Source organism: Cavia porcellus, unplaced genomic scaffold (genome assembly GCF_034190915.1).
Source record: "Cavia porcellus strain 051 isolate PalLab524CR breed Dunkin Hartley unplaced genomic scaffold, mCavPor4.1 scaffold_8, whole genome shotgun sequence".
NCBI classification, from domain to species: domain Eukaryota; kingdom Metazoa; phylum Chordata; class Mammalia; order Rodentia; family Caviidae; genus Cavia; species Cavia porcellus.
In genome coordinates this window covers 7,562,685-7,590,631 of record NW_026947491.1, presented here as the reverse complement: position 1 = coordinate 7,590,631, position 27,947 = coordinate 7,562,685, and the positions used below count along the sequence as shown (strand labels likewise).

At 49.0% G+C, this 27,947-nt stretch overlaps 1 protein-coding gene across 3 annotated transcripts; it reads right to left on the bottom strand.

Annotated features, from left to right (window-relative positions):
• Window positions 1-53: 53 nt before the first annotated feature.
• Trib2 (tribbles pseudokinase 2) lies at window positions 54-27,947 on the bottom strand. 3 transcript variants are annotated; one of them, XM_013144448.3, is made up of 4 exons: window positions 27,810-27,947; window positions 26,108-26,839; window positions 20,539-20,831; window positions 54-2,462 (listed from the first exon to the last, which is right to left on the bottom strand). In XM_013144448.3, exons 2-4 carry the CDS (start codon window positions 26,375-26,377, stop codon window positions 1,994-1,996), a joined length of 1,032 nt encoding a protein of 343 aa, XP_012999902.1. In that variant the 5' UTR covers window positions 26,378-26,839; window positions 27,810-27,947; the 3' UTR covers window positions 54-1,993. The 3 variants fall into 3 exon arrangements, with proteins under 3 accessions (XP_012999902.1, XP_023417677.1, XP_003462755.1); XM_023561909.2 differs by having other exon boundaries at window positions 27,019-27,914; XM_003462707.5 differs by having other exon boundaries at window positions 27,023-27,914.

Below are 27,947 nucleotides of genomic sequence, written 5' to 3'. Positions count from 1 at the left end.
GGAGACTTTGGCAATAAGGCGACAGAAAATCATCACACCCTGGGCCTCAGGAGTTTAGTTAAATACGCACAATTTTATTGATTTGAAGAGATTAGGACAAAAACATTAAACCAAGTACAGGACAGAGCACCAGAGGCCATAGATCCCCACCATGCATGCTGTCACTCTTTCCTCCTACCGGGGACTTAAAAAATAGGGGAGAGGGAAGCATTAAGGTCCTTCTTGGTGCAGCACCATCTTCAGAGTGTAAAAAACCTCTCTCCTCTATCTCTTCCATTATCAAAATAGAACCAAGGGTGTCTCCATGGCCACCTCATCTCCTGATGATGAGCAGGAAGCTGCCCTCGGGGGACAGGGGCTCTGGCTGCACTGGCACAGGGCATCAGAGGTCACACACACACATGCCACGTACTAGGATAAAGCACAGATTCAAGTAACATTTACATACTAGAGTCCACGTGTTGCCTACCCAAAAAACAGGACCATTTCACAAAACATATACAGGCAGTAAAATCCAAACAACTGAGGTACTAGAAACACAAATATTTATGCCAAAAGAGTTCTGTATCATACAGCAATAGAAAAAAGCGGAATAAAAAGAAAAAAACATCTTTGCCACTCGAAATCAAGTAAAGCTATCTAGAAAAGCCAAATCAAAGGTTATTTCAGGGACAGAAATACTCAAACAAGAAAAAAATTATAAATGTTAACTACAGCATGTAACATGTCATCCCAAGTCGACCCGTAATTGAAGTACTGGCTTAATACATCACAATGTGACATTTTCCTTAATAAATAGAAGAGTTCTCGAGAATACAAAGGTGCGTATTGGGATAGAGAGCTGTTTTTATTTATATCATCCTAGCTTTCAGCTTATTATACTTCCCACTTTTTCTGTCCAAACCAGAGGGCCTTCGAAGCCAAAAGGATCATTCTTGGTAAAGAAAACTAAATAGCTGCCCTGTATTTTATACATGGGGGACAACCTGCTTTGTTTCACTAGTTATCCATCCAACAAAGACAAAATACGGAGCTGCAATCAGAATGTCTGCAAAAACGTCAGACTCCAGGAGCTTCCAGGACTCTCGGGCTGGCCGTTAAAGCACACCCACCATGCAAATGCTCACTGCTCTTGGGGAGGGGGAAAGCAAGTCAAAAAGGTGTGGGATTACTCTTTTCCTGTCATCCTCCTCCCTTCTTTCTCCCCTTCGGACCATGATAAGAGGAATGCTTTGGAAGTTTGACTTCTAATAGCTTCCTGCCACCGGCCAGCTGACACGACACAGAAGAGCCTGACACAGAACAGATTTCCCCCTTCAGAAAGCAATGCATCAATGGTCATTTCCTAACCAGGATACTAAATAGTTTATTCAGAAGATGAGCTGAAGAGAGCCATCAAGAGACACCGACTGGGTTTTTTGTCGTGGTTATTTTTCCTTTTATTTAGTTTAGCACCCAGGTTCCAGGTCTGTCTGTGTGCACCGAATTATTTTTTAAGCAAATCCCACTAATTATCACATAGGTGGTTGGCTTGTTTAAAAAAAAAAAAAATCCTCAGCCAATTGTTCCTTCCCTGAATCATAACAAGAAGTCAAATGCTAACAGTGCAATGCCAAGAGGTGTGTTTTGAGGCAGAGAGTTTTGATTCTATCAAGATCGGAAACTAGTTTGGAACGGAAGGAAAAGTGGGGGTAAGTGGAAGTGGTCCAACTGGCAAAGAGGGGTCTCCCAGGGTACATCAAGGAAGAGAAGCTCTAGGGGAACCCATCCATCCGTCTGACCCCAACCCTGACCCCATGTCTCTTGCCCAACCCCCCACACTAAGTGTTTAATCAGCTCTTTGAAGGTCTGCCTGCTTTGAACCGCAAAACTCGCAAATACGCGTGTCTCTCTGGCTGGCCAGCCAGGCCGTGTGTGTCCCTCCGGAAAAGGTGTCCTTTCTGGGGCCCTCTCTTGCTCCTGGTACCTGCTAAGTCTCTGCCTGGGACCGAGCTCAGTTAAAGAAAGGGTCCAAGTTCTCCTCCATGTTGACGTCCGGCACCAGCTGGTCCGACACTTCCTTAGCACCATACCCTGAATTCGAGACGCTAAAATCTGTAGCAAACCAAGGATGGTCCAGAATTTCCTGCGAGGTCAGCCGCTCGGAGGGCTCCCGCCGCAGGATGCTCCGGATCAGGCACTTGGCCTTGGGTGACAGGGTCTCTGGAATGTTGAACTGGCCTCGCCGGATCTTGCTGAAGAGGGAACTGGGCTCAATGTCATGGAAAGGGTAGCGGCCCACTAACATGGTGTACAGCATCACGCCCAGGCTCCATACGTCCGCAGCCTTGCCCGAGTAGCTGCCGCTGGTGTTCAGGATCTCCGGGCTGACGTAGGCGGGGCAGCCGTGCTTGTCAGACAGGGAATCATCGTCTCCCCGGAGGATGTAGGCATCTTCCAAGCTCTCCAGCTTGACCCGGGTCCTGCAAGGAAGAGAAGACACGAGCTACCAAGAGGGATCACTCTAGTACACCTGGCTCCTGCTGCAACACGTGGAAGATTCATTCATTCACCCGCTCATTCATTCATGGAATCTGAATGGTACTTACTGAGTACTTCCGGTCTTATAGAGCTGAGACACATTAGTAAACAAGACTGATAAGGTCTTTCCACGAAGCTTGCAGCATATTGGAGAACTCATCTCTTTATTAACTTAGCAAAGCATAGTTTGCATCCTAGTTGCCCTCTCTTGGTGGTAAAGGTAGAAGAGGTTATGCAATTTTCCTCAAGAGTCACCTTTGCATAACAATAATCCACAGGATCCGAACTCAGATCCCACCAGTTGAAAGGCCACAGAAGCTCCGTCCAAGACAGCATGGCCTGCAAAGACTTTTCCCAAGGCTGCATATTCAGAAGCATGCACCCAAGTGCTTCCAAGGTATCTGAGCACTCCATTCTGCAGATGAGAACACCAGAGCTTGAGGCCCTCTTTTTGCTGTACTAGTTGCCTCTACTGAGAAGAAGCAGAGTTTGAGCAGACTTGGGCACCCATTCTCCGAGACTTTCCAAGGCCAGCACCCCAGCGCCACCCACTGCTTTCGCAGTTTTCTGGCTGTCACTGCACCCTGCCCCTCCTGCAATGTCCAAGGTCCTTGACCAGCTAAGGCACTCACCCTGAGCTGGGTCACCCCTTCTCCCCAGCATGGCCCATTCACCCTGGTCCCACTCATCCTCCTGTCCTTTAAGGATGACGGGGGTCGTAGGATAGCAAAGACAGTTCTAAGCAGCAAAGGCAAGGCAGGAGGCATCACAATCCCTGACTTGAACTTATACTACAAAGCAACAGTAGTAAAATCAACATGGTATTGGAATCAAAACAGAGCCTAAGATCAATGGAATAGATTAGAAGATACAACCACAACTACAAACACACTCAACCACCTTATCTTTGATAAAGGGGCCAAATAGGTTCACTGGAAGAACGACAGTCTCTTTAATATAATGGTGTTGGAAAAACTGGCTCTCCATATGGCAAAAACTAAAACTAGACCCATGCCTGTCACCATGTACTCAAATAAAATCTAAATGGATCAAAGATCTAAATATTAAAACAGAAACACTAAATCTATTGGAAGACAAATTGGGTAGAAACCTTGGAGACATAGGAGTAGGTAGAGAATTCATGAACAGGACTCAAACCGCACGGGAAATACTTCCCAGAATCAATAACTGGGACCACCTCTTATTAAAAAGTTTCTGCATGTCAAAAGAAATCTCAAGCATAGTGAAAAGAAAAGCCACAAACTGGGAAAAAATCTTAGTGAACTGCCCCTCAGACAGAGGACTTCTGTCCAAAGAATTAGACAGGATTGGAATTTAAAAAGGAATTTAAAAAAAAAATCAGACCCCCAAGATTCAAAGACCCAATCCAAAAATGGGCATCTGAGATGAATACACACTTCTCAGATGAAGAAATACAAATGGCAAATAAATATATGAAAAAATGTTCATCATCATTAGTCATTAGAGAAATGCAAATTAAAATAGCACTGAGGTTCCATCTCACTCCAGAAAGAATGGCCAGGATCAAGAAAACCACCAACAACAAATGCTGGAGAGGCTGTGGGGAAAAAGGAACTCTGCTACACTGTTGATGGGAGTGTAAACTGGGGCAACCATTGTGGAGGTCAGTCTAGAGATTTTTCAGAAAGCTGGGATTGGAAGCCCCATTTGACCCAGCTATTCCACTACTAGGCATATTCCCAGAAGAACTGAGAGCATCATACCACAGTGATATATGTGCAACCATGTTTACAGCAGCACAATTTGTAATAGCCAGATCTTGGAAACAACCTAAGTATCCATCAACTGAGGAATGGATAAAAAAGTTGTGGTATTTTTATACAATGGAGTATTACTCAGCTATAAAGAATGATCACATTGGGATACATCTATAAATAAATGGATGCAGCTTGAGACCATACTCATAAGTGAAATAAATCAAACTCACATGTATAAATACCAAATAGTTTCCCTAGTGTAAGAAATGATAAGAATACATAAAAGTATGTGGTAATCATGATTCCCAATCATATTGGTTTGAAGCCATATAATGTTTTCACTCATTAATTGGAATGGTTTTAATCTGGGTTGTTCGATTTTATTGTCTGTGATAGTAAGGAAAGCTATTTTGAAGAAAACAAGACATCATAATAACTAGTGCTGATTTAATATCATCTTGTTTTGAAGTTCCATCAAGCTGTTGTTCGTCTGTTTCCATTGGTTTTAATGTGTTGTATCTTATTATATTTTACTATATGTGATAGTACAAACAAAATTTTTTATAGGCAAAGAGAGAATATAGACACTGTTATTCGTTTTCTGTTAGCTAGTTCTAAATACCCTGCAATGCTTTCATATTCTTGAATGGCTTCACACTGCCTTGATATGTTTGATGCTATAGTATATGAAGTTATACTCAAATATTTCAAGGAAAGAGACACTATGGTGACTACTATTATGTCAGGTTATCTGGTGGTGAAACGATGCTTAAATTGTTCGGTTCTGACCTGGGTTGTTGTTGCTATGTCCTCTTTTATCTCAATCTCCCTTTTTTTCCTTTTAAAAAAATTAATTTATTTTTTCTTATTTTTCTTAATTAAGGGAAAACTAAATTAAAAAACAGCAGGGTACATTATAGTAACTTTTTTGTTTTCCTATTAACCTGATTTGAACCCCAGTATTGCTCTCCCCATCTTGTTCTGACTGATTTTACTATATTCTGTTTTGTTTGATAGCATCAAGTCTGAGGGTATAGGCAACCACTTTGAAGGCAATAAGATTTACTATGATGCCCATTATGGTTTGACTATTATCTTCTTTTGAAGTCCTGTAAGGTCTCCAATGTAGGTTTTATTGGTCTTGTTCTGTACTGTTTTGTTCAATTCTATTATACCTGATGATATAGGCAACTCTTTTTAAGGAAATAAGAGGCATAATGGTAACCATTGTTGATCACTTGGTATTCTGTTTTTGCATCATGTACTATGTCCATCCTTCTGTTCTAACTGTCTCTGTTTTGCTTTGTCACATTTGGTTGTTTTAATTTTTTTTTTCTTTCTTTCTCTTCAAAAAAAAAAAAAAGTTTTAAGAACTGTGGGAGTAATAAAACCCAAAAAGTGTAACTGTTATTGTAAAAAAGAGAGGAAAAGAAAGTGATCTAAAGGATACAACTGCATGTATATTTAAGTGTGTAAGATAGAAAACCATATTACTGAGTTTTTGTTGGATCACTGAACAGAACTGTCTGCAGTCTCACTGTATGGATGTCCACTCTGTATGCTTTAATTTTGTAATTTGGACAACTGTTTCTAAGATGACAATATGTAATCCATTAACTAGTGATTTCTTACTGTATATTTTTTTTTCTTGAAGTTCTGTATTACTTGTACCCTTTTACTGCTTTGTTGTTATTGTTGTTGTTGTTGTTTTTCTCTTTAAATTAAAAAAAAAAAAGATGACTAGGGTTGCTGATCTGAAGATGGGTTTTCCGGGATGCACTGGAGCAAACAGGTAACAAAACTCACATTAACCTCCAAGATCTCAACACCTACAGCTCATCGGTCCTGTCTGAGATCATCACTGGGTGTGATGTAAAGTTAGGTGTGGTGGCAGATGCCAATAATCCCAGCACTGCTGGAATTGAGGCAGGAAGATTGTGAGTTTGAGCCTGGACAACTTAGCAAGATCCTGTCTCAAACATTAAATTAACCAACAGCTGGGGATGTCACTGAGTGGCTGGTGCTGGGCTCAACCCTTGGTACTGCAAAACTAAACAGGAAGTATGTTGGTTTCACAGTTAAAATTTACCATGGGAGAAGTCGAGGGCAGGATGCAGAGCAACTTACTCAAGGCTACACTTGAACTTGGAAATAACAGAGGACCATGTCCTCTGCCCCACCTTCCCTCTGCAGCCTGGCTGCCTCCTGTGATCTGCATTTACTCTCTCCTACTGTTGCTGGAGGGGAGAACTACACCCTACTACCTTCAGAGCCTGAGCCCCAAGCCCTCCTCCTCCAGGGCCACAAGAGCTCGGTTAATCCCATCAGGCCCAGGAAGGGTTGGAAGGAAGGTGACCAGGGACAGGGCAGGTCTCAGGATTAAAGGGCACCTGTGATGTCATCTGTCCCTCATCCTGCCTTCCCGGAAGTGCAGCAGAGCTCAAAGGTGCTTGGGGACAGGCCCAGGGCCGCCCAGAGGCTGGGCTGGACCTCAGTCCAAGCTCATCTGCTGCTGTTTCTCCTTCTCACTCCACGCACAGGCTCTGGATTCTGGGTGATCCCAGTGGAGGGAGTTAAATTCATGGCACCCGCAGCACAGCTGCTGAGCGCTCTCAAGCAAAGGTTTGGGAAAAGCAAGTCTGGCTGGATTCCAAGATCCAACACTGTTTCCTGATCCTCATTTCCACCAGGAAGAGAAACAGCTTTGGTCCTGAACAACGACCCTGGGCTAGGAGCTCTGAAAGCAATTTCAGTCCTGGCTCCATCTCTCCCTGGCTGCACCTCTGTGGCTAAGTTACTCAACCTGTTTCTCAGCCTTAAACAGGAACATCGGAGAAGGCAGGTTTTTTAACTTAAAACTATTTTTTTTTTCAGGTACTAAGAACTGAACCCAGCCAAGGCCTTCACACTATATCTGCAGCTCTTTATTATTTTTTAAATTGTGAGACAGAGTTTTCATTAAGACACTCAGATCAGGCTTAAACATGTGATTGCCCTGTCTCAGCCGTGCAGACTATCAGGATTACATGCAGATACTACCATGCTTGGCTTCCACTGTCCTCCTCTGTGTTGGTGTAAGTCTGCAGCACATAATAAACATATTCATCCTGGGAAATTGGCATGCATATTACCTTGATCTTTTTTACTTAAAATTTCTTAATGTAGTAGAATACACATGACATCAAAGTTACTGTTGTATTTACACCTTCTTGCAACCATGAGACCCAGACAATCATTTAGCAGCCTGAAATTCTGTAATGCACGGCACATGTTCTCCTTTCTGATGCCATTGTTTATCAATGGTCATTTTCCCTGTCCCTGCAGCTAATGCTCTATAAAAATAGAAGGATCTAGCTGCGCTTATCTGGAACTGAGCTGATTAAACACAAATCTTCCCTCCTCTAGCTCCTTCCGGTCTATGATGGTGGGCTGTCCTAACTGGGCAGACTGGCTAGCTGCTCCTGATGGATGGAGACATAGGAGGGGTGAAGGACCAAGGACAAAGCGACTCTGCCAACAGCCTCCTATACCCCACTTTGTCCAGGCCCAAGAGTGAGGTGCAGCACCTACCTCCATCACCCCTTCCCTGGCAGCCAAGCAGGTGTGGGAGCAAGGAACAGTGATGGGAAGAATGGAAGTGACCTGTGACAATGGGCTGGGCCAGTAGAGTCTTGGGACAGAGCTCCAGTTGGGGCACAAGTCATCCGCCCAACCCTGGGGAGCCTCAGGTTCTCCACATGGAGGCCCTGCCACTGGCTTCCAGGGGACCCTACAGCTGCCCACAACCAGCTTCTGCCCCAGAGACACTGCACACCACACCCCACACCCTGTTGCATCCTCACACACAGCCAGGCTGTGCGACACCAGCTCTGAATGTAATCTCAGTGGTTATTTGGGGTGGTCCTTTCCTCCTCTTCTCCAGAAACTGGGGCCACCAGGTGGGAGCTCACCAGAGTCATGCACTCAACCTTGAACCCCAGTTGGCTGACCCGGATAGGATCAATGGCCTCTGTCCTGGCTGCCTGGCCAAGATCACAGTGGAAGTCATGAGGAAAGTGTGTAGGGGATGGGATTTGCAAACTACATTTCCCAGGGACCTGTGGGGCAAGGGTATGAGGCAGACCTGGGACCCCACCAGAACTGCTCCCAGCCGCATCTGTCAGCAGCTGGACCTTCAGCCTTGGGCTTTTCATGTGACATCAAATCCGCACCCTTATCCCTGGCCACCCCCCTGCAGGACAGAAGTGTGGGTTCTGACTCATTCTGCCCTCCCGAGGCCAGCAGGAGTGACACCACATTCCAATCACCCCAACCCCTCTCCCAGAAGCCTTCAGCTTATCTCAGACAAGGGGCTTAGCTAGCGTTCCAGGCACTGACCTGTCTAGTAACAGCCCCCAGTGGGGTTTGCCTCCCTTTGTTTACTCCTCAGGTTCAAAACTCAGAAGCTATGCAGAGATTTAATGCATCTGAAAATGAAGCCACCAGGCCATTCCCCTGCAGAGGCCTGGGCTGCCATGGGGAGGGCCTGGGCCTGTCCACCCACTTCAGCAAGAGCCAGCATGGAGCAGCCATGAGACACTGCCAGTGCAGACAGCCAAGCAAGTACAAGGTCATACCTGCATCCAAGTTTTAGCTTTACAAGTTACTGTGTGCCAGCCAGGATGCCTGCCCTCCCTGGACTCTAGAAAGTCAAGAGAGGAGAATCATAAGTTTGAGCCCAACCTGGGCAAATGAGCAACTCAGAGAGATCTCATCTCCAAACAGGAAAAAAAGGGCTAGGAATGCAGTTCAGTGCAAAGACTCTGGGTTCAATTTCCAGCATCCCAATTAAAAAGACTGCTGAGTAACAAGTGTCAGGTGCCATGAGTGACCCTTATGCATGCCAGCTACCCACATGCAGGCCTCCAAGGCAGGGGCAGGACTCCCTGTGAGAACGAAGATGAGCCTGACACCTGCAGAGCCTGAGCGGCTCCTAAGGCAGATGAGACACTTTGGGATGGTGCTCCCATTTGCCGGCCCGGGGTCCCCCAGAGCACAGCCACATGCACTGCAGAAGCCAGCCTTTTCCTTAGAGGAGTCTGCATCCCAGGCAGCATAGGGAGGTGGAGAAGCAGCCTGCAACAAATGCCACCTCTCAGGCATTGCTGCAGGTTTGCTCCTCCTCAGAACCCCTGGGACTTTTTGTATCTCTGCAGGCCAGGGTCTGGAGCAGGCTCTACATGCTGACCATCCAGGATGGGTAGCCTGGGGCAGCAGAGGAAGTTCGGCGGTGGCTTGGTTTCCAACTACAATTTCTCAGCTGAGACTCCCAGGGCAGCGGCCAGGGCCCTAGGCCTGGCCTCTTCATCACAACACTCAGGACATGCCCGCTGTGTGCAGAGATGCGAGCAGCAATGGATGAATGCCAGTGCCACTTCAAAGTCCCCTAGACAGTCTGGGGATGACAGATTTCCTAGGCAAAAAGGTCACCTGCTATAAAACGCAAAAGAAGCATCTGTGGACCTAGTAATTCAGATGCCCCACTCACATCACTCAGGCATTCTGCAGACATCCATGGAGGGCCCTGGCTCTATGACAGCTCCAGGACTAGATGCCAGGATGCAAATGTGACAAGGAAAGTGACAATGGCCCCTTGGTCTTTGTTAGGACTTAATGAAATAATGTAAGATGCTAGCCCCCGACGAGGCCCAGCCTGTGGACCTACAGAACCAGGGCAGCTCTGAGGTGTAACACAAAAATAATACAGTGAATACTTAATTACATTACAGTAGAAAACAAATCACTATGAATATCCCTCAAAATCCTCCCTTCACTTCACATACACTCATCCCATAGTCCTTGCCGGTTTCTGCAGCAGCTCTGGAGTCTTCTCTCCTGAAGCTCTTCAGTGGCACTGCTTTGATGACCTGAATGGATTCAAAACGTTTCCCTTTCCTGGTCATTTTGACTTTAGGGAAGAGCTGGAATCAGATCTAGTGGCTAAGGTGGGTGAGGGCAGAGTAGCCTGTTTTTCTGAGCTGCCTTTCTGTTGGGTGGTGCTCAGCAGCAGCAGTCACTGTATTTGTGATCACACCTGGTAGAGACACTCAGGAAAGAGGACTCTAGAGCTGCTGCAGAAAGCAGCAGAGATGATGGGACAAGCGTTTTAGAAGGGGTGGGGAGGATTTAGAGAGGGGGTCATTGCAATGTGTCTTTTCCTGTAATAAATTTTAATTTAAACATCCACTGCACGTTTTGATCCTATCATTAAAGTAAGGGCCCCTACCCTCACCTCCAAAGTGCAGCAGAGAACACAGAGCCCCCAGCACGAAATGCAAGCTCGGTGTGGGGAAGAGAACAGGAGCACTGTGACACCATCCACCCCAGGCCCCTGCACCTGCAAGTCCTGTGGGAAATGTTCCTCCCCAGCTCCAGGCCAGCTCAGTCCCTCTCTTCCTCATGATGCTGCTCTGCGGAGAGATGGCTGTGCCCCAGACACTGTGAAAGGCAGCACTGTGCTCCCCGTAATCGCATCACCATGCAGGCAGAGCCAAGCACTGGATGCTCTTGGCCACAGGCGTCACATCTCGGCACCTTTTCTGATCTGTCGCTGCACAGGGAGGGCACAGGATCCAGTGCTCTCTACCTGCTGAATGAACAAGGCTTCCCCATGGGCAGCCTTGTGCTCAGTGAAGGCCCAGCCTCATGGCAGGCCTGTGTCACCAGTGCCAGTGCCAGGGAGGATGCCGGAGGAGGGGGGTGCGGCTCCTCCTGGGTTCTGTGGAAGGGCCCCTTGGCTCTTCCAGCCCTGATGGCTCACCTACTCCCAGCCCAGGCTCAGGAGCCCCTGAGGCTATGAAGCTCACTAGCAACAGACCCTAAAAACAGAACAAACAGCCACAGTCACGAAAAGGGCTAGCCATTTACAGTGGGCCAAGCCTGCTATCACTTCATGTTGGGCAGTGTGGGAGGCACAGGTTCTTGCAGGGCCCTGTTGGTGCTCACTGATAAGCCCAGCCCTCAGGCAGGCCGATGCACCAGGATCCTGAGTTTGAACCTAGCCTGGGTACCTTAATGAGCAAGACCCTGCCTCAGAATAAAAGAAAATAAAAAGGACAAGGGAGGTAGCTCAGTGGTTAGCCCTGGGTTGGATCCCCAGTACTCCCCCCCACCCCACACACACACAGCACGATGCTATAGAAACTCCTGCAGCTCAGGAAGGTGAAGACCCAGGTCCATCCGCAGTATCCCCAGCCTGGGTGCCTCTAGGTCAATACAGGCTCCAGGAGGCCAGGCTCCTGAGCTCCGGTCACCACAGAAACAAACTGGCTAGCCAAATAGAAGAACATGATGCCTTGGTTGAAATTCTTCATCAAGGCTTCCTTTACCAGGCCCCAAGCACCCCACTCCTCCAGGATCCCCTCAATCTGCAGCTCTGCACTGTTGTTGCCTGCTGAGGCCTGGCCTGGGTCCAAAAATTTCCTTGCCAGGCCCTGGTGGTGGGCGGGGGAAGCTCAGGGGGCTGTGTCACAGGTGTCCTTGCAGTCCCTGGGCCAGACAGGGAGGCACCCTTGGCAGGGAGCCTGGAGACTAGGTCCCCCACAAAGGTGGCCGGGACGGGGCACCAGCTAAGCTAGACCAGGCGCATAGCTGAAATTCTGGGCAAGGGCTTTGTCCATCTCAAGGACAAAAGGGACGATCTGGAACTCCACTGCCAAGGCCATAATTTCAGCCACATCATCTTGAAATGGAGACAAATTTCCTCTAATCTTACCATCACTGGTCTGTCCTTTGCATACTTTTCCAGAACTGCCTGTCTGACCCTGTCCTTGGTCATCTAAGAAACTCCAGCCCTGTAACTTGTCTTGGGTTTCAGGTCAAGCTCAAGGTCAAGCACCTGGACTCAAGGCCCAGCCTCCACTCTGCCTCCCCAACATGACATCCAGAAGTACCCCTCTCCTGTTTGCTCCCGTTCCCCACTAAAACTCAGCCCAGCCCATGCAAGAAGAAGCCTGTCACCCTTGACATGACCTACTTCTGCTCTTCCACTGCTGGAAGTGTGGAATAAATATCCCACCATCTCCTCCACCAGCAAAGATTAGTGAGTAGATTCCTGCACCATCATCCATCACTCTAAGGAGACTGCTGTAATTGTTTTCAAGATGGCGTGACTTCCTATTTCAGGCCACACACCCCCAGGTCCTACCAGGAGTCCATGGCACCAAGGCATGACTCCACCTAAGAACCACCACATCCATAGCCCTCAGATATTTCAAACAGCTGGACTCTGCCCTATCCCTTAGAGTAAACTCCTACTGGTACCAGGGAGAGGACATTTAGAATGAGATTCAACCCGCTGGCTTCTACCACAAGTCTGGCCAGGGGATTTTTCTGACAATACTTATGCCCCTAAGGCACAAGAAGCTACTCACACAACCATTCCATCAATTCTCACTCAAATGCTAACGCTGTGCAGGAAGCAGGACAAAAACGTAAATCGATCCCATCTCAAATTCTGGGAAGGACCAGACACATCCCACAGAATTGAGCCTCAGGACGCATGAGGACCACCATGGGGTTGACCAATTGGCTGCCCCCAGGAGGAACAGTGTGGAATGGTACTCAGAAAAGCACTCCAGGAAAAAAAAAAATAAGTACAGGGCTTTAGGTAGACTCCCACTGGCCTCTCCTCCAGGTGCCCACAAGAGACAGTGTCATCCGCTGCTCAGTTTCTCTCTGGCTGCTCTCAGTGGGGCTTTGGGCAGGCTCTGTGGCCAGCTTCTGGGGCACACAACACCACCGGCAGACTCCTGGTCTCCATTTGCTCCTCCAAGAAAAGGACCTTACTCATTGGGCTTAAATGGGTTAATGTAAACACAGTAGGCAGTTAGTATTTAATTAATTCAGTTAAGCTGTGCTGAGAGTTGCCTCTGGAACATAGTAACTTCAGATCTCTTTCTGTCTTTCTTTCTTTTGTGGTACTAGGAACTCAAACCCAGGGCCTTTGCACTGAGCTACATTCCCAGCCTTTATAAATTTTTAATTTTAAACCTCCATCTTGCTGCATTCCTCATTTATCCACGTTAACTTTGGACTTGCGATCCTCCTGTCTCAGCCTCCCAGAGTGCTAGGATTGCAGGTGTGTACTGCCATGATGTTTGGTTCAATATTAGTTCACTAACGCTGTGTGAGTTCCCAGAGAAGCAGAGTCTCTGTGTCATTTGTCACTGCAGTCACTCCGACATCTAGAACAGAGCCTGGCACTTATCAGGAGCTCACTAAGCAAGGTACTGACAGAACGAGTGAATGCATCCCCAGGTTGCTGGGTTATGAGCTGTTGACTGAAACCAGTAATAACAGCAGTGCTTTCTTGCCATGCAAAAGGCCCAGCGGTGGGCACTGGACTTCTGCTATCTTGAACTGATTTGCAAAAAAGCATACTAAGAGAAGAGAGCCAAATCGAGGATCATTACATATTTATTTTTTATTTGTATTAGAGATTGAACCCTGGACCTTTGTGCTAAGTTATATCCTCAGGCCTATTTGTAATCTTTGTAAATCAGGATCTCACTAAGTTTTAAATTGCCCAGGCTACACTCAAATGTAAGATCCTCCTGCCTCAGCAGCCTTGAGTGCTAGGGATTACAACACACATGCGCCACCAAGGAAGTAATCTTTGCTTGGCTTCTCCGGACCCCAGACTAGCCCAGCAGCTAACTGGTTAAAACAGTAAACAGCCTAGCCAGAAATCCTTCCAAAACACAACTCCTGTTTAGTCTACTTCTAATCACACGGTCCTGGAGTAGCTCACCCTTGGCTATCTGTGACTAGCACAACTCTTCCTAGATAAAATTACAACCTGCCTTAGTCACTGCAGACAACGTCTGGGATAAACGTCACTCAGGCACACATCATTACATCAGAATGAGAGCCACAGGCTCCTTGCTCTCTAGCTGGGTAACTCTGAAAACAGCTCTGTGCAAAGGTGTCTCTACAGGGATTTTCCTAAGTTTTCTGGGCTTGTGCTCCAGCCCATCACCTACAGTCCAGCCATCCCTATTTAACCCCGCCTCTCCCATTCTGCCATTAGCAGGCAATATGAGCTGCTCCTACCGCAAATAGCAGATTCTCATTCATTCAATAAACAGCAACCCCCATTGAGCTCCAGGAGCTGGAAACGGGGTAAAGGCTCTGTCCCCCAGGTCCTCCCAGCCAGGAGGGGCAGGGACAGGACAGCCCAGACAGCACACAGGGCTGTGATGTCACCAGATGGTGTGAGAACTGTTGCTGAGGCAAAGGGGTGCCGTGGGAGACACCCACCCTCCCCTGTGTCAAGGAAGGCAGCCTTCCTTCCACAGAGCCCAGCAGGGTCTCCAGTTCATGCAGTCGGTCTATACCCATCAAGAAGTTTCCAGGAGCTCTATCTCCTTGAAATCCAGAAAGATGAAGGCATTTTCCTAACACACAGGCACCTACAGCTTTTTTAAAAATGTACACAGCTACTAATGAAAGAAAGAAAAGCTAGTCTGCTCTCTGTAGCTATAGTACTCACCCTTACATATGGTCGGATCAAAGTATACAGTGAATGAATAAATTTTTAAGAAAATGATCAGAGTAGAAGACACATCTCCGTGAATTCCCCTCAAAAGCTTCATCTTGCTTTACACACACTCATCCCATCGTCCTTCCTACTTCCCGCAGCAGCTCTGGAGTCTGCTTCTCTGAGGGTCTTCAGCTGTGCTGTTCGGGCTGCCTCGGTGTCCTGAATGGATTCAAGACACTTTCATTCATGGTTATGGTGACTTTGGAGTAGAGCTAGCAATCTCACAGTAGGAGAAGGACACAGTGTCGTGTTTTTATGAGCCTATCTTTACATTGGGTGGCACCATATTTCTGATCACACCTGGCAAAGACCGTCAGGAAAGAGGACTCCAGAGCTGCTGTAGAAAGTGGCAAGGGTGGTGGGATGAGTGCACTGGAAGCAAAAGGATTTGAGGTAGATTCATGGCAATGTATCTTTTGCTGTAATACAATTTTGTTTTGTTTTTTATTTTAAACATCCACCATATGCTTTGCTCATATCTCACACTGTGTCAGATACTGAAACATCAACAGAGGCAGGAGCATCTTGTAGATCTGAAGAAGAATCCAGACAGACAGCCCTGGTCTCTACAGGTGGTCAGGGGTGAATAGGCAAGACTTACGACACCAAGTGCCCCAGGGCCACCAGATCTTCCTGCAGAGGGTCCCAGAGTCCCTTCTGCATGAGCAGGCCTGGAGCTGCACAGCCAGCTGCCACTTTAATAAATAAGAGCTCTGAGCCAAAGAAGATGCTTGTCAAGCAAGAGGCTCCCCTCCGTTCACCTGGGGCATCTTGGGTAAGGATATACCAGCACTGATCAGACCTGAGAGGACCCAGGAGCACAGGTGGTGGGAAAAGGCCTTGCGCAGTGCCAGGCAAGCAGGGGTTACAGCCCAAGTGACATAAGCAATACCAGGTGTGGAGCACGAGGAATTAAGAAGCCATTGCCTGCAGCTGGTGGGTTCCATGCTGAGCCCAGCATGCACCTGCACTTGCTCCTTTCAGTCCGCAGGTACAGCGGCAAGGGCTCAGAGGTTAGGGACATGGCGAGGTTTAGTTTCTGAATAAGCAAAGTCCAGGACTGAACCCCTGATGGGGGCTCAGACTCTCTGGGAGAGAGAGAAGGCCAAAGCCCTCCTCTCAGCACAGGCTTTTCTGGGGACCCAGCCTGAAACACAAGGTTCCTAGTGACCGGACAATCGAGCCAAGCACCCTGACAACATCACAAGAAGTGGAAGGCTGGCAGGTACCCAGTTCTCCTTTTGGGAATGTGGACAAATTTTCAGCTTCTATCATGATCAGGGCCCACCTCACAGCCCTGTGGCTTCTTGCACAGAGGTGTGACTTTATGTTTACACTACTGGGGATTAAGGCTGCACTAAGCTATGTCCTCTTCTCTTCTCTTCTCTTCTCTTCTCTTCTCCCCTCCCTTCTCCCCTCCCCTCTCCTCCCCTCCCCCCCCCCTCTTTCTTTCTTTCTTTCTTTCTTTCTTTCTTTCTTTCTTTCGTTCGTTCTTTCTTAGCAGGATGTTGCTAAGCCACTAAGGAGCCCAGGCTGGGCTCCAACTCACAATCCTCCTGCCTTAGCCTCCCAAAGTGCTGGAATGACAGGCGTTGCCACCGCCCCCAGCTTCACCCCAGGTTTAGTCCAGGGCAACTCACTGGAGACAAGGAATCAAATTCCTCAAAATCCTGTTCCACGCTGAGGCCTGAGATATTTCACTCTCAGTGGTGCGAACACCATGGGGGTGTGCAGAGGCACCCTGGGACGCGGAGGAGAAGGCAGCACAGGGCCCGGGAAACAGCGGCTGGACCGGGCTGGACATGAGGCTGGACAAGAGGCTTGCAACCATCTTCCCTGTAAGGCACACAGTGGCCCCTCACTGGGCCTGAGTATCTCTGTCTTACCAGTGGCTGTAAATGCCGTTAAACAAAAGACTGGAGAGCTGGTATGACAGTGCCTACCGGTCATCTCAGCACTCTGGGAGGTGGAAGTAGGAGGATCATTAAACTGGAACCCAGCCTGGTAAATTAGCAAGACCCTGTCTCAAAAATTTTTTTAAAAAAGTAAAAATGGCTGGGGAAGTTAACTCAAAGCAAAGGCCCTTGGTTCAATCCCTGGTAGAAAAAAAAAACCATAATGGAGGAGGATGTGGCCCCGTGCTGAGCCCCTGCAGAGCGGAAAAGGCTGTCGGGAAGAGCAGCCTCATTGCTCACAACCCAGGAGCCTTGGAAACGGTGCCTGGCAACCGGTGTCCCTCAACCAGCGCCCAGTGTGCCCACCAAGCTCATGCAAGCTCATGAGCAGCCTGGTTTACACCAAACCTGCCTTCCAGGATGCTCCTGTCACCAGCTCAGAGATGGTGACTGTCCAGAGTAGGCCACAGACCAGAAATAGAGTCCAGGACCAGATCAAAGCCCACTGCCCACTCAACACAGAGGTAGAGGGAGACATGTGTGGAGCCAGATGTGAGCCTGGATGTGGCAGGGTGTGGAGTGAGCCTGGAGGGCGCTGGCCTGGCCTGCACACTGGGTGGAGCTGGAGACCCTCTGCACTCCAGGGCCACCTCACGGACAAAAGACTCAAAAGGCTCCTTTGGGGGAGCAACCTCTGGATAAGGGAGGAAGGGGTTCAGTTCACATCAGAGGTCCTGACAGGAAGACCCCAAGTAAGGGAGAGGGTCACAAACACACACTCCAGCTTCTCCGATTCGGATTGTTATTTACCCCACATTTTCAATGTTAGGAGAGAAGGTTGCTGGCTCTGTGGACCATGTCCCATGAGATCTGAGAACCTGACCCCTGGCTGCACATTTTCCTTCTCAGTAACCACAGGCCTAGTACACCTGCCTGTCATCCCAGCACTCTAGGAGGCTGAGGCAGGAGGATCAAAAGATGCAGCTCAGCTCATGCATCTTAGTGAGACCCTGTCTCAAAAATAAAAATACAAAAGAGGGCTGAGGACATAACTTGGTCAGTGAAAAGGCCCTGGGTTCAATCCCTAGTACAAAGACAGACAGACAGACAGACAGAAGAAACAGAGTAAGATTTGATATGGCAGAAAGCACAGAGGGCAAAATAATGTTAAGTGAGAAACACAGAAGTTTCGCATTCAGAATTAAGACAACAATAAGGAAAGAAACCAACAAGAAGAAAAAACAGCTTCGAGGCACTATTTACCTTCATAGCCACTTGACAGTTGTATGGGAAAAAAAATACCTATAAGTTACAGAAAAAAAAATACCTATAAGTTCAGCAGGTCCTGGAAGTGACCTTGGTCAGAGCCACAGGGACAGAGACACTGGTCCCTTCTGGCCTGGCTAGTGATACTGCCCAAGGTCTCCTCCAAAGGTCCCCAGGGCTGTGATGGGTGTCTGGAGGACCCTACATGCTCTTAGCTGCATAATGGGGGATGCAGGGCTCCCAGAAAGCCCCTGTCATTTTCTTTTCCACCTATAAACGCTCTTCAGGATTAAAAAATTTCTGCTCCGGTTCCACGCCCACATCGGACACTGCCCGCCCTGCAGTCCCCTCTGGGGAGGCTTCTGCCCTTCCACACTGAGATCCAACGCCAGGTGCACAGCAGTGAGCGGATCCACCAGCTCCTGTGTTCCCCTGGGCCCTGGGACATGCAGATAGGGAGGGTGACCCTCCCCTAAACACAGAGGTGCCCGCAAGAGAGCAGAGTGGACTCGGGGTGCTACCCCCTCCTTCAGGCAAACGAGTTTCTTGGGGCGACCCGGTGGAGAAGCCCACCTGACTCCAGCCCTTTCTTGGCTGTGACTCTGACTTCATCTCTCTGCGATTCCGAGAGCCCCAGCTGTAAGCAGGACGGGGTCACATCGCGCACGGCAACTTCCAGAGAGAGTTCAGTCAGCCCAACTTAATTTGGGAAGAAGTCAGCACACAGTGGCTGTTATTTTTTGTAGGTGAAGCCATGAAAATCTCCCAGAAAGCTGGGACACAGGAAAGCCCTTTTTCATATTCTGCTGGGGCTCTATATCTATCCTTATGTGTATCTGCATCTGAATCCATATGTGTGTTATGTAAGTCTGTATCACCTATATCATCTAACTCTCTCCATATACATCATTATCTACATCATCTCTATCACCTCTGTCTCTATCCATCTATCTCTGCATCTGTCTTCCAGATGAGACTGCTCCTGCAGTCCTGTAACATGAATTCAGACCTAGGATGACAGGCAGATGAAAGGGGCTGGGCACAGGCCCAGGTCACACAGGTTGTTTAAGGAAAAACCATACCCAGGACTCGGATCTTTAGGTTGTGAGGGTTGAGGCAGCTGAACTGCAGAACAAAAACGGCCAGGGCTGCCCCACGTGATGCTCTCAGTCAAAGCCCAGGGGATGAGCAAACAGCTATCCCCCAGTGCATAAAATACAGGGAAACAAGTGACCTCTTCAGGATCCGAAGCCCAGGAGGCCTCTGCATTTTGTGCATGCGTGTGGCTTATGAAAGCCCACAGAATGACTCCAGTGGGATCAAGTGACAGGCAGCCTCCTCTGCCAATCCTAAATGTTTGCCAAACTTTAACTTTCCAAGCAGTTCAAACCCTGGAGAGGGAGGAGCAGGGGGAGGAGGAAGGAGGAAAAAGAGAGGAAGAGGAGGAGGAGGAGGAAGACCACGCCCCACTGGGTGACTCCTCCTCTCGGATGACTCTGGAGCTCTATAAACAATAACTTAAAGACAGCCTGGGTCACTAGGCTAGACAGCAACCTAGTTGGATAGCACAAAGGTGCAAACCCACAGATGGCACTGCCCAAGTGAACAAATGCAAAGCATGGCCCATCCACCCCGTCTATCCATCCGTCTATCTGTCTGTCCACAGATGCTCCAAGCCAGGCCCCCGAGCCGTGGGAAGCTGAAGCCTTACTTTGGGGGCTGCTTCCTGGGCAGGGATGAGAGGGGTCAGGGCCCTACAAGAAGCCAGGACATCGGCTACATAAGCCACGAGCAGCCTCTTGACCCATCCTGAGGGTACACAGAGCCTCGGAGCCCCCCGTACAAACTCGTCCCCACCTCTTCCTGAAAAAGCACATTCTTCACAAGACAACATGGTGGTACCTGGAACCCACACCCTGTGAGGTTTAGGGATGCCGAGGCCACCTGTGGGGTGGGTCTCCACCACCTTGCTGCAGCAAGCTCTTCCTCCAGGCCTCGGATCCATAGAGGTCTCCCCTACATCCTCTAAACCCTTCGAGACCTAGTTAGGATGACAGCCCTCCAGGCACATACCCAGGGCAAGCAGGATCCATATCCTCTTCTAAGTGGAGTCTGGGACAGTTTTTCATTTGTTGGTTTGTTTGTTTGGAACAAGGACTCACTATGTAACCCAGGCTAGCCTCAAACTTGCGGCGATCCTCCTGCCTCAGCCTCCCAAGTGCTGGGATGACAGGCCTGCACCACCATGCCCTGCTGTGACCCTTCTTTTATATTCACAAATACATGGTGTTCAGGACCTAGCTACCGAAGGAGGGAGTGAATCCTAAGCAGCTGATTCTACGCACTAAGTTTCCTGATGGTGCAGAACTTTCAAAATCCTGCTGAGGGTGACATGAAAAATGCCACATGGCTTTGCAGCCACCAAACCACACACACACTCCCTCAGGTCCCTCAGGCTCTGGGAATTGGGCGATGCCTCTCAGTTGGCTGCAAGCCGCCATGGGCAGCACAGCCACAGGACAAGACTGAGCCTCACCTCTCTTCGTCCTTGAAGATGAACTTCCTCAGCTTGAGGTCACGCAGCACCAGCCCGCCATCGTGGCAGTGCGCCACTGCCGAGGCGATCTGGTAGAACAGCCTGGCGGCCTCCTCCTCCCTCAGCTTCTTGCAGGTGCGCACGAAAGAGTGCATGTCCCCATAGCTCCGCTCAAAGAACACGTAGGCTTTGGTCTCTCCCAGGAGGATCTCGGTGATCTGGTTGATGTTGCTGTGCGCGGACAGGCAGAAGCATGGGGCCAGGGACTCCTGGTAGCAGCTGATCTCAAACACCTAGGACGGATCACCAAGACTGGGGTCAACAGTGCCACTCACGCAAGCGGAAGCAGATCCGCCACCTGCAGTGCTAACTAAGCTTGGACCGGGCCACCCCTCGCCGTCTGATATGAGTTGCTCTGCACTGAAGCAGTCACTTCCCTGGGCCTCCAAGGGCTCCGGTGTAAAACAGACAAATGACACTTCACCTACAGCGTTGGGAGGAGTCTGGGAGAAAATGAAAATAAATACAGTATATAAACGGTGAAATTATTTTTCTTTTTTGGAATACTGGGGATTGAACCCAGGTCCTCCACACTGAGATACATCCCTAGTCTCCTTCTCCTTTATTAAAAAAAAAAAAAAAAAAAAAAAAGAAAGAAAGAAAATTGACACATGGTCTCGCTAAGTTGCCCATCTTGGGCTCCAACATGGGATTCTCCTGCCTCAGCCTCCCAGAATGCCGGAATGACTGGTAGCACCCTCAGCATCTGGCTTATAGTCTCTTATGCTAGGCCATTCACCTTTGTTTACAGAAGGCAAAAGCAGAAAGCAATGTACCCCAGCAATCTAGAAAACACTTCTAACTTCAAAAGCCAACAAAAAAGACAGAACAAAAATACACATTAATAAGCACTCCACATTAGCAGTTAATTCTGTAAATAAACATCTAGACTTTGCCTAATAGTTTCCTAAGTTGGTTGTTTGCTTGGTTTTTTTGTTTGTTTGTTTGTTTGTTTTGGGTTTTTTTTTTTTGTTGTTGTTGTTGTTGTTTTGGTTTTTTTTTTGTTTTGTTTTTTTCAGAAACAGCATCTCACTGTCTGGTTGAGGCTGAACTTGTACTCACTATGTATCTCAAGCTGAAAGTGAATTGTAATCACCCTCCCGCCTCAACTTCCCAAGTGCTGGGAAGACAGGCATGCACAATCACGCCTGGTGTCATTTACTAAATTCAGTCCATGTTTCACAGACATGGAAACTGAGGCTCAGGAAGCAGACGGGAAACTCCTGCCGCTAGTGGCAGAGCTGGGTATCAGGCAGGACCTTTGTCAATGAGGAAGCGGCTGGCTTCTTCCCTATGCAGCCATATGACTCAATGAACCAGTTATGCAATGACTTTTTTATGAATCAGAATTAGCCTGCAAAATGCCACCTCACTGTTGCTTAAGAAAACGAAGAACCGCGGAGACCTTTGAAGCAGACCAAACAGAAACGCACACTGCAGAGATTCCCCGAGATTACAAAGGAAAGCTTTCATTCCTTTTAGGACTTGGACTCCGTCAGAAATCCTGGTACTGGTGCCTGGACACGGAATGTGGTTTTCCTGGCTTGGGGAATGTGGGTGAGGGTTTACCAGAGTGGTCAGCACAGGGGCAGGGGCAGGGAGCACCCCTGAACGGCACCAGTGTGCACCACAAACCCCCTAGAACAGGCTGCTTTGTCTACTTCTGCTTATCAGTTTGCAGACACTGAGCATGTTCTCGAGGTACCAGAGATCAAATCCAGGGGGGGCTCTAACACTGCCCTACACCCTCAGGTCTACACAGATAAGGCTTGGCTACACAGCCCAAGTTGGACTTAAATTTGCAATCCTCCTGCCTCAGCCTCCCTGTAGCACCATCCACACCAGGCACCACTGCATTCTCAAATCATTTTTTGTTGTTGTTCCGGTTCATTATTTTGCAACACAGAGGGAGCAAGTGCTAGATTAAAACCCACCAGCCCAGATGCTCTTATCCTGACTGGTCTTCCTCTAAGCAGGGTGGGATGGGTGAAAGTGCAGGGTCGTGGGACTGCCCTTCTTTATCAAGGGACACACAAAGACACTCATGACCTTTCCCTGCTGCACCTCTCCCAAGAACCTGATGAATTACAGGTATTGGGGCCCCTGCCGGCACCACCCACTGCCCAGTGCCTGCACCACCAGGGAACCCTTGGGGACCACAGGGCTTCTGAAGCTCACACAGGGACCACAGGGACACTGGCTGCCATTTAAGAAACAACGAATGCATTACAAAAAACAAAAAAAATCTGTCAGTCAAACAGAAACAATAAGCACCTCAAGGTGCTAACTCGGTCCCAGGATGCAAACTTAACAGTGAGGCTGTGAATGAACCGTAATCATGAGGCATCTCCGTAATCATGAGGCATCTCCGGAAGCAGCCCGCCTGCTGCCACTACACCCTGGAATTTAAGAATGAACCCGTCAGCCTCTCCAGAGACCGCAAATCACACCCTGATCCTAGCAGAGGGTGACTCGGAGTGGCGGCCTCAGATGCTCCCTCAGTTAGGAATCTCGGACACCCTCATAAACTTACACACCCGGCCTGGGAAGCCTGGGTGATGGAACAGAGGAACAAGCGCTGGGTTGTGGTAAAGTCAGTACGCGCCATGGCATTATAGAGAAGCACAATCTCTCTGCAAGAGCCAGAGCCAGGCTTTGGATTCTTGTCGCCTGGATCCAGAGTTAGAGTATTTATAAAATACTTCCTGTTTCCAGATGTATTCCTTTTAAAAAAAAATTCCTCTTTTTTTTTTTTTTTTTTTGCCTTGGCAGTGTTAGCCTAGTATCTAGCCCTCTCGCTGAAAAACTGAATGAATACAAAATTTTTAAAAAGGGCAAACACAGCATAGCAGCCTCAAAACGCACTCAGACCCCTATGTAGAAGAGAACAAATTCCAAGATGGTGGCCAGAACAATGAAAAATTTAAAAAAATAAAAGAAGAACTTATGTTTTCCCAAATGGGAAGGAGCCAAACTTTTTATTAGTAACTGTAACCGGCATTTATGGGCTTGGGTTGGTATTTAAAGCATCACTTTCAAGTGCAAAAATCCAGCCAGAAGCCTGGCTGCCAGCTCACTTCAAATGTTTCCTTTGCAGCCTCAGTTATATAATGTGACAGTTCAGATAAGGCCAGCAGAGCAGGCCACCATTAACAACGTTTTGCAAAAGAAAGTTTCTGCCAGGAGAGTGATGATGTCAGTGGGAAGGGAGCTCCCTGCGTTTCTGTGAAAAGGACATGGGCAGGCCAAGGCAACCTGAAAGCTCCCAGGTGATCTTTCACCCCATAGGCATGGGGACAACATAAACCCGACTGCTTTGTTTACATGTCCTGGGGGAAGCTCTTCTCCCCCTCCATGAGCATCCAACAGAGTAAACAGCATCTTTACATTGGATCTGTTTCTGCAGACTTTTGTTTTTCCTCTGGGGTCAGCACAGAGCTAGGAAACCTGAGCCCTACACCCTGAGACATCAAAAAGGAACTTGATTCAATGTGAAGATTTCACTTAGACCTGCAGGACAGCTAGGAGCTTGCTGTTTCTCATGGTAATCCACAGAAGCTGCTTTATTAAAAGCACTTGGGGCTTCCTAGGATACCCACAGCCATGACTGCAGAAGTCACCCCCAGCACCTTCAGTAAAGAGGCAGGAGAAACAGAAGCTGCTGCGTCTCACAGGGGTGACCTCTGTCAAGCAGAACAATGATACTGCACTTAAATTCACTGGCAGCCACACTATAATCAGTGAGGGGCTGATTCAATCTTGGCAGTAACTAAACCGGCAGATGAAGTGCAGCTTTAGGCCAGAGATCGAGCCTGCAAATGCCACGGGAAGGCTGGCCTGCAGTGAAATATGCCTAGAAGGGTCTGAAGGCAGAAAGAAAGAGCACAGGCCTGAATCAACTCTGATTTGCTAAACAAAGAAATAACAGCAAGGTGCTCCTGCAGACTTGGACGCCCCCCGCAGCCCCCACTTAACAGCACCTCTGGCTTTTGAAAATCGCTAAAATGCTATACATGCAGGTTGAGTCAAAGAGGAGAGGAGACACTCAGGGTTGGGTGAATGTGCATTTGTTATATACTGTGGAATTCATTCATTTCAAAGGATGACTACCCCACTGTGCAACCTCACAGGACTCCTGAGAATCCCTTCCAGTTCTGAGTCGCCTACTGAATTTTCCTCCCTGGGCACAGTGGCTCTGATGCTCACTAACATGGAAAAGATGCCAACTACCAAATGCTCTCAACCAACAGCAAGGAGCGGTGTTGGGAGTCTCTTGACTTTTTCCCTAAGGTCTACAAGGTACAATCACACAACAGATGCAAAATCTTCACCAACTTCATTTTTTTTTTTTGCAATGAGACACTCCAGTCCAGAATGAAAGATAAGGCTATTCCACAAAGCATTCTGTGATTAATGGAAAAACGGGACAGCCATTCATTTCAAGGTTAGCATGGACCCTCGGACACCCACCCAAAAGGCTACAACACTGAGCAAATCTAAAATTAAAAGCTTATGCATTCTTGGTCTACATCCAATCCCAGGTAGTAAATGTTTTCCTGTTTAAAGTCATTTTTTTTAAAAAAAACTATTCTCCTCCTGACCCCCTTGTCTAATACCCCCAGAGCCACACAAAGACAGAGACGCACGCCAGTCCCTTTTGAGGGTCACAACCAGGAAACCCAAATGTTCACCTCGGCATTAGCATGTAAATCCAGGGGTCCCCCGAAAATGCTGGCCTCTATCCCATGGAGGAGGTGTGAGCGAGGGGGAGGAGCCGGGATGAAGGGAGGCAGCAGACAAGCGAAGCCTGAGGGAAGAAGACCCAAAAGATTCCAGTCTCCTAAGGGGGCTAGGATGGCCAGCCAACCCTCCTCTGCAGGGAGCCACCAGGAAGAAAAGAGAAAAAAGAAAATAAGAGAGAGAGAGCCTAAGAAAAGAAGGAAGAAAGGGGAAGGGAAGGAAGTCTCTCCTGACCAGCCACCCTGGCTCCCCCATTGGAGACACCTCCGTGGGTGTTTCTTAGAGGGCACTGTGTGAAAAACGTTCAACACCTGCATGCTGCTAACAAAGGCTACAGAAGAAACCCAGTCCTCGGGGTCTTCAGAGCAACCAGGGATTCCCTTGGTCTGCGTGGGGAGGGAGGACTCTTAACACGCCGAGAAGATTCCCGTGGGTGGCGGGACCAGACCGCGTGCCCTCGAGTTGCTCAGCTCTGCAGAGCACGCGTGTCCTCGTCCTCACGCGCCGGGCTGTCCCCAAAGCCGCCCCCGCTGCAGCCCGCCCCATTGTCTGAGACGCTCAAAAAACTTCGCAACTCTCCCCACACAGACGCAGAAAAAGAAATACACCACTCTGCCAGGGTGATCCAGACCCGCCCCAGGCGCCGGGGCTCCTGCGACCGACCCCCGGCCCCTTTGCAAAGCAAGGAGGATCTTTCTCCGGATTTAAAAAAAAAAAAAAGCAGCCCCTCCCGCCGTGCCTCCCCCCGGGGTGGGTGTGGGGTCCTCACCTTGCACACCAGCTCCTCTCCACTGTGTAAATGCACCGCACGGAAAACGTGGTCCCCCTCCAGAGGTTCCAACAATAAGTACTTCCCGATGGAAGACACGCAATGCGACAAGTTCGGAGTCTCAGGCGGGCTCGGAGAGCCAAGGTTCGGGCTGAAACTCGGGCTGGGTTCGGCGGACCTTATAGACGACAACTCTTCGAAATCCTGGGTTTTGTTTCGCGATCGCCCATATCTCGCTATTGTGATGGGGGTGGACCTGTGTATGTTCATGGGTGTGGGGATCGCACACGACCAACACACACACACGCGCGCGCGCACACACACACACACACCCGGCTGGAGAGAGGAGTCGCGGGCGAGCGCTGCAGGCTGCAGGAGCCTCCTGGATGCGGTGTTAGCAGAAGCGAGGGAAGGGCGCAGGCGAGGGACGACGCGGGGAGAGAGTCTGAAGCCCCCGGTGGGCGCCGCTGGCACCCCGTCTGCTGCGCGCCCCGGCTCCCAGGAGTGCTCGGTGCGCAGCCTACTCGGGTCCTTTTGTTATCCAAAATGTGCAGAATCGCCACGCTCTTCGTTTCTCTCTCCCTCTTTTTTCCAACGTGGATTTAGATGGGAAATAAAATGCGGAGCTGCCGGGCCCAATTCCCCAAAGCGATCTTTGAGCGGCTTTCCGGTGCGCAGAGAATCCTTAGTAGTTTTGTGCAATTTTCCAGGCGCACACGGCAGTGGCTCAGTCTGCATGCGTTAGAAACCAAACAAAAAAGAAAAAAAAGGAAAAGGAAAGAAATTAAGCGCGGGTCTACCGGCTCTCGCGACGCAAGGCAGCCAGAATCCGCGCTGCACCCCCTTTTTTGGGTGGAAAGGGTGGGGGGCGTGGAAGGGAGGGGGTGGCTGCCGCTGGAGAGGGCAGTTACCTACTATTCAACTGTAGATGGCGTCTGAGGCTTTTCCAAGATCGCAAGAGCGCTCCAAAAAAAAAAAAAAAAAAAAAAAAAGGAAAGAAAAGAAAGAAGAAGAAAAAAAAAAAAAAAAAACATGAAACAAACACACACAAAAAGAAAAATAGCGAAAGAGCATTTAACTTGGAGCAGTCAGAGCTGCCAACAAAAGATTGTAGCTGGCCGGGCGCGGAGCGGCGCGCCGGGTGCAGTGGGGACGACCACAAAGCGCAGGCGAGCGCGCAGCGGCCGCGTCCTCCAGGAGCGCAGAGCCGGGAACTGAGGCTCCCGATCGTCCCGGCCCGAGCTCGGGGTCCTGGGGAGCAAAGAGAGGATGCTGCCCCGACTCGCGCGGCTCCGTCCGCTGGAGAATCGGGGTCTCGTCTGGAATAATTTGCAAACACTCCGTCTTCCCCTTTGTACCCCGAACCCACACTGCCCGGCGGTGGAGTTCGCTTTTTTTATTCTTTTTTTTTTTTTTTTTTTTTTTTTTTTTTTTTTTTTTTTGATGTGTGTGTCTCTCTTTGGAGAAAATTGATGGCTTGATGTCTTTTCTTTTCCTTCTTTTTCCTTTCTTTCTTTCTTTCTTTCTTTCTTTCTTTCTTTCTTTCTTTCTGTTTTTTTTTTTTTTTTCTTTCTTCTTTGCCACCCGGCAGTAGGCGAGGGCTGTGTTTAAAAATCACAGCGGGTGGCCGACGGTGCCCGAGGCCCAGCCCGGCGCTCTGCACGCCCGCATCCCCGACCCCGCGGTATTAATCGTCACTTACGTGGCCGGGGATCTCGGAGCGAGCCGGCCAGGGGTACGCGCAGGAGTGCGCGCGCTCGGCTCCCCATTCACTGTCACCGGCTCTTTCCTTGCCTGCGCCCCGCCCCCGGCGCGCCCGCACTGGCTCCTCCCTGAGCCT

Coding starts and splice junctions, on each gene's coding strand:
- Trib2 (XM_013144448.3), bottom strand. CDS start 26,377: ATGAACATACACAGGTCCACCCCCATCACAATAGCGAGATATGGGCGA. Junction 20,832..26,107: donor GAGAGGAGCTGGTGTGCAAG/GTGAGGACCCCA, acceptor GATCCGTCCTAG/GTGTTTGAGATCAGCTGCTA. Junction 2,463..20,538: donor ATCTTCAAGGACGAAGAGAG/GTGAGGCTCAGT, acceptor TCTTCCTTGCAG/GACCCGGGTCAAGCTGGAGA.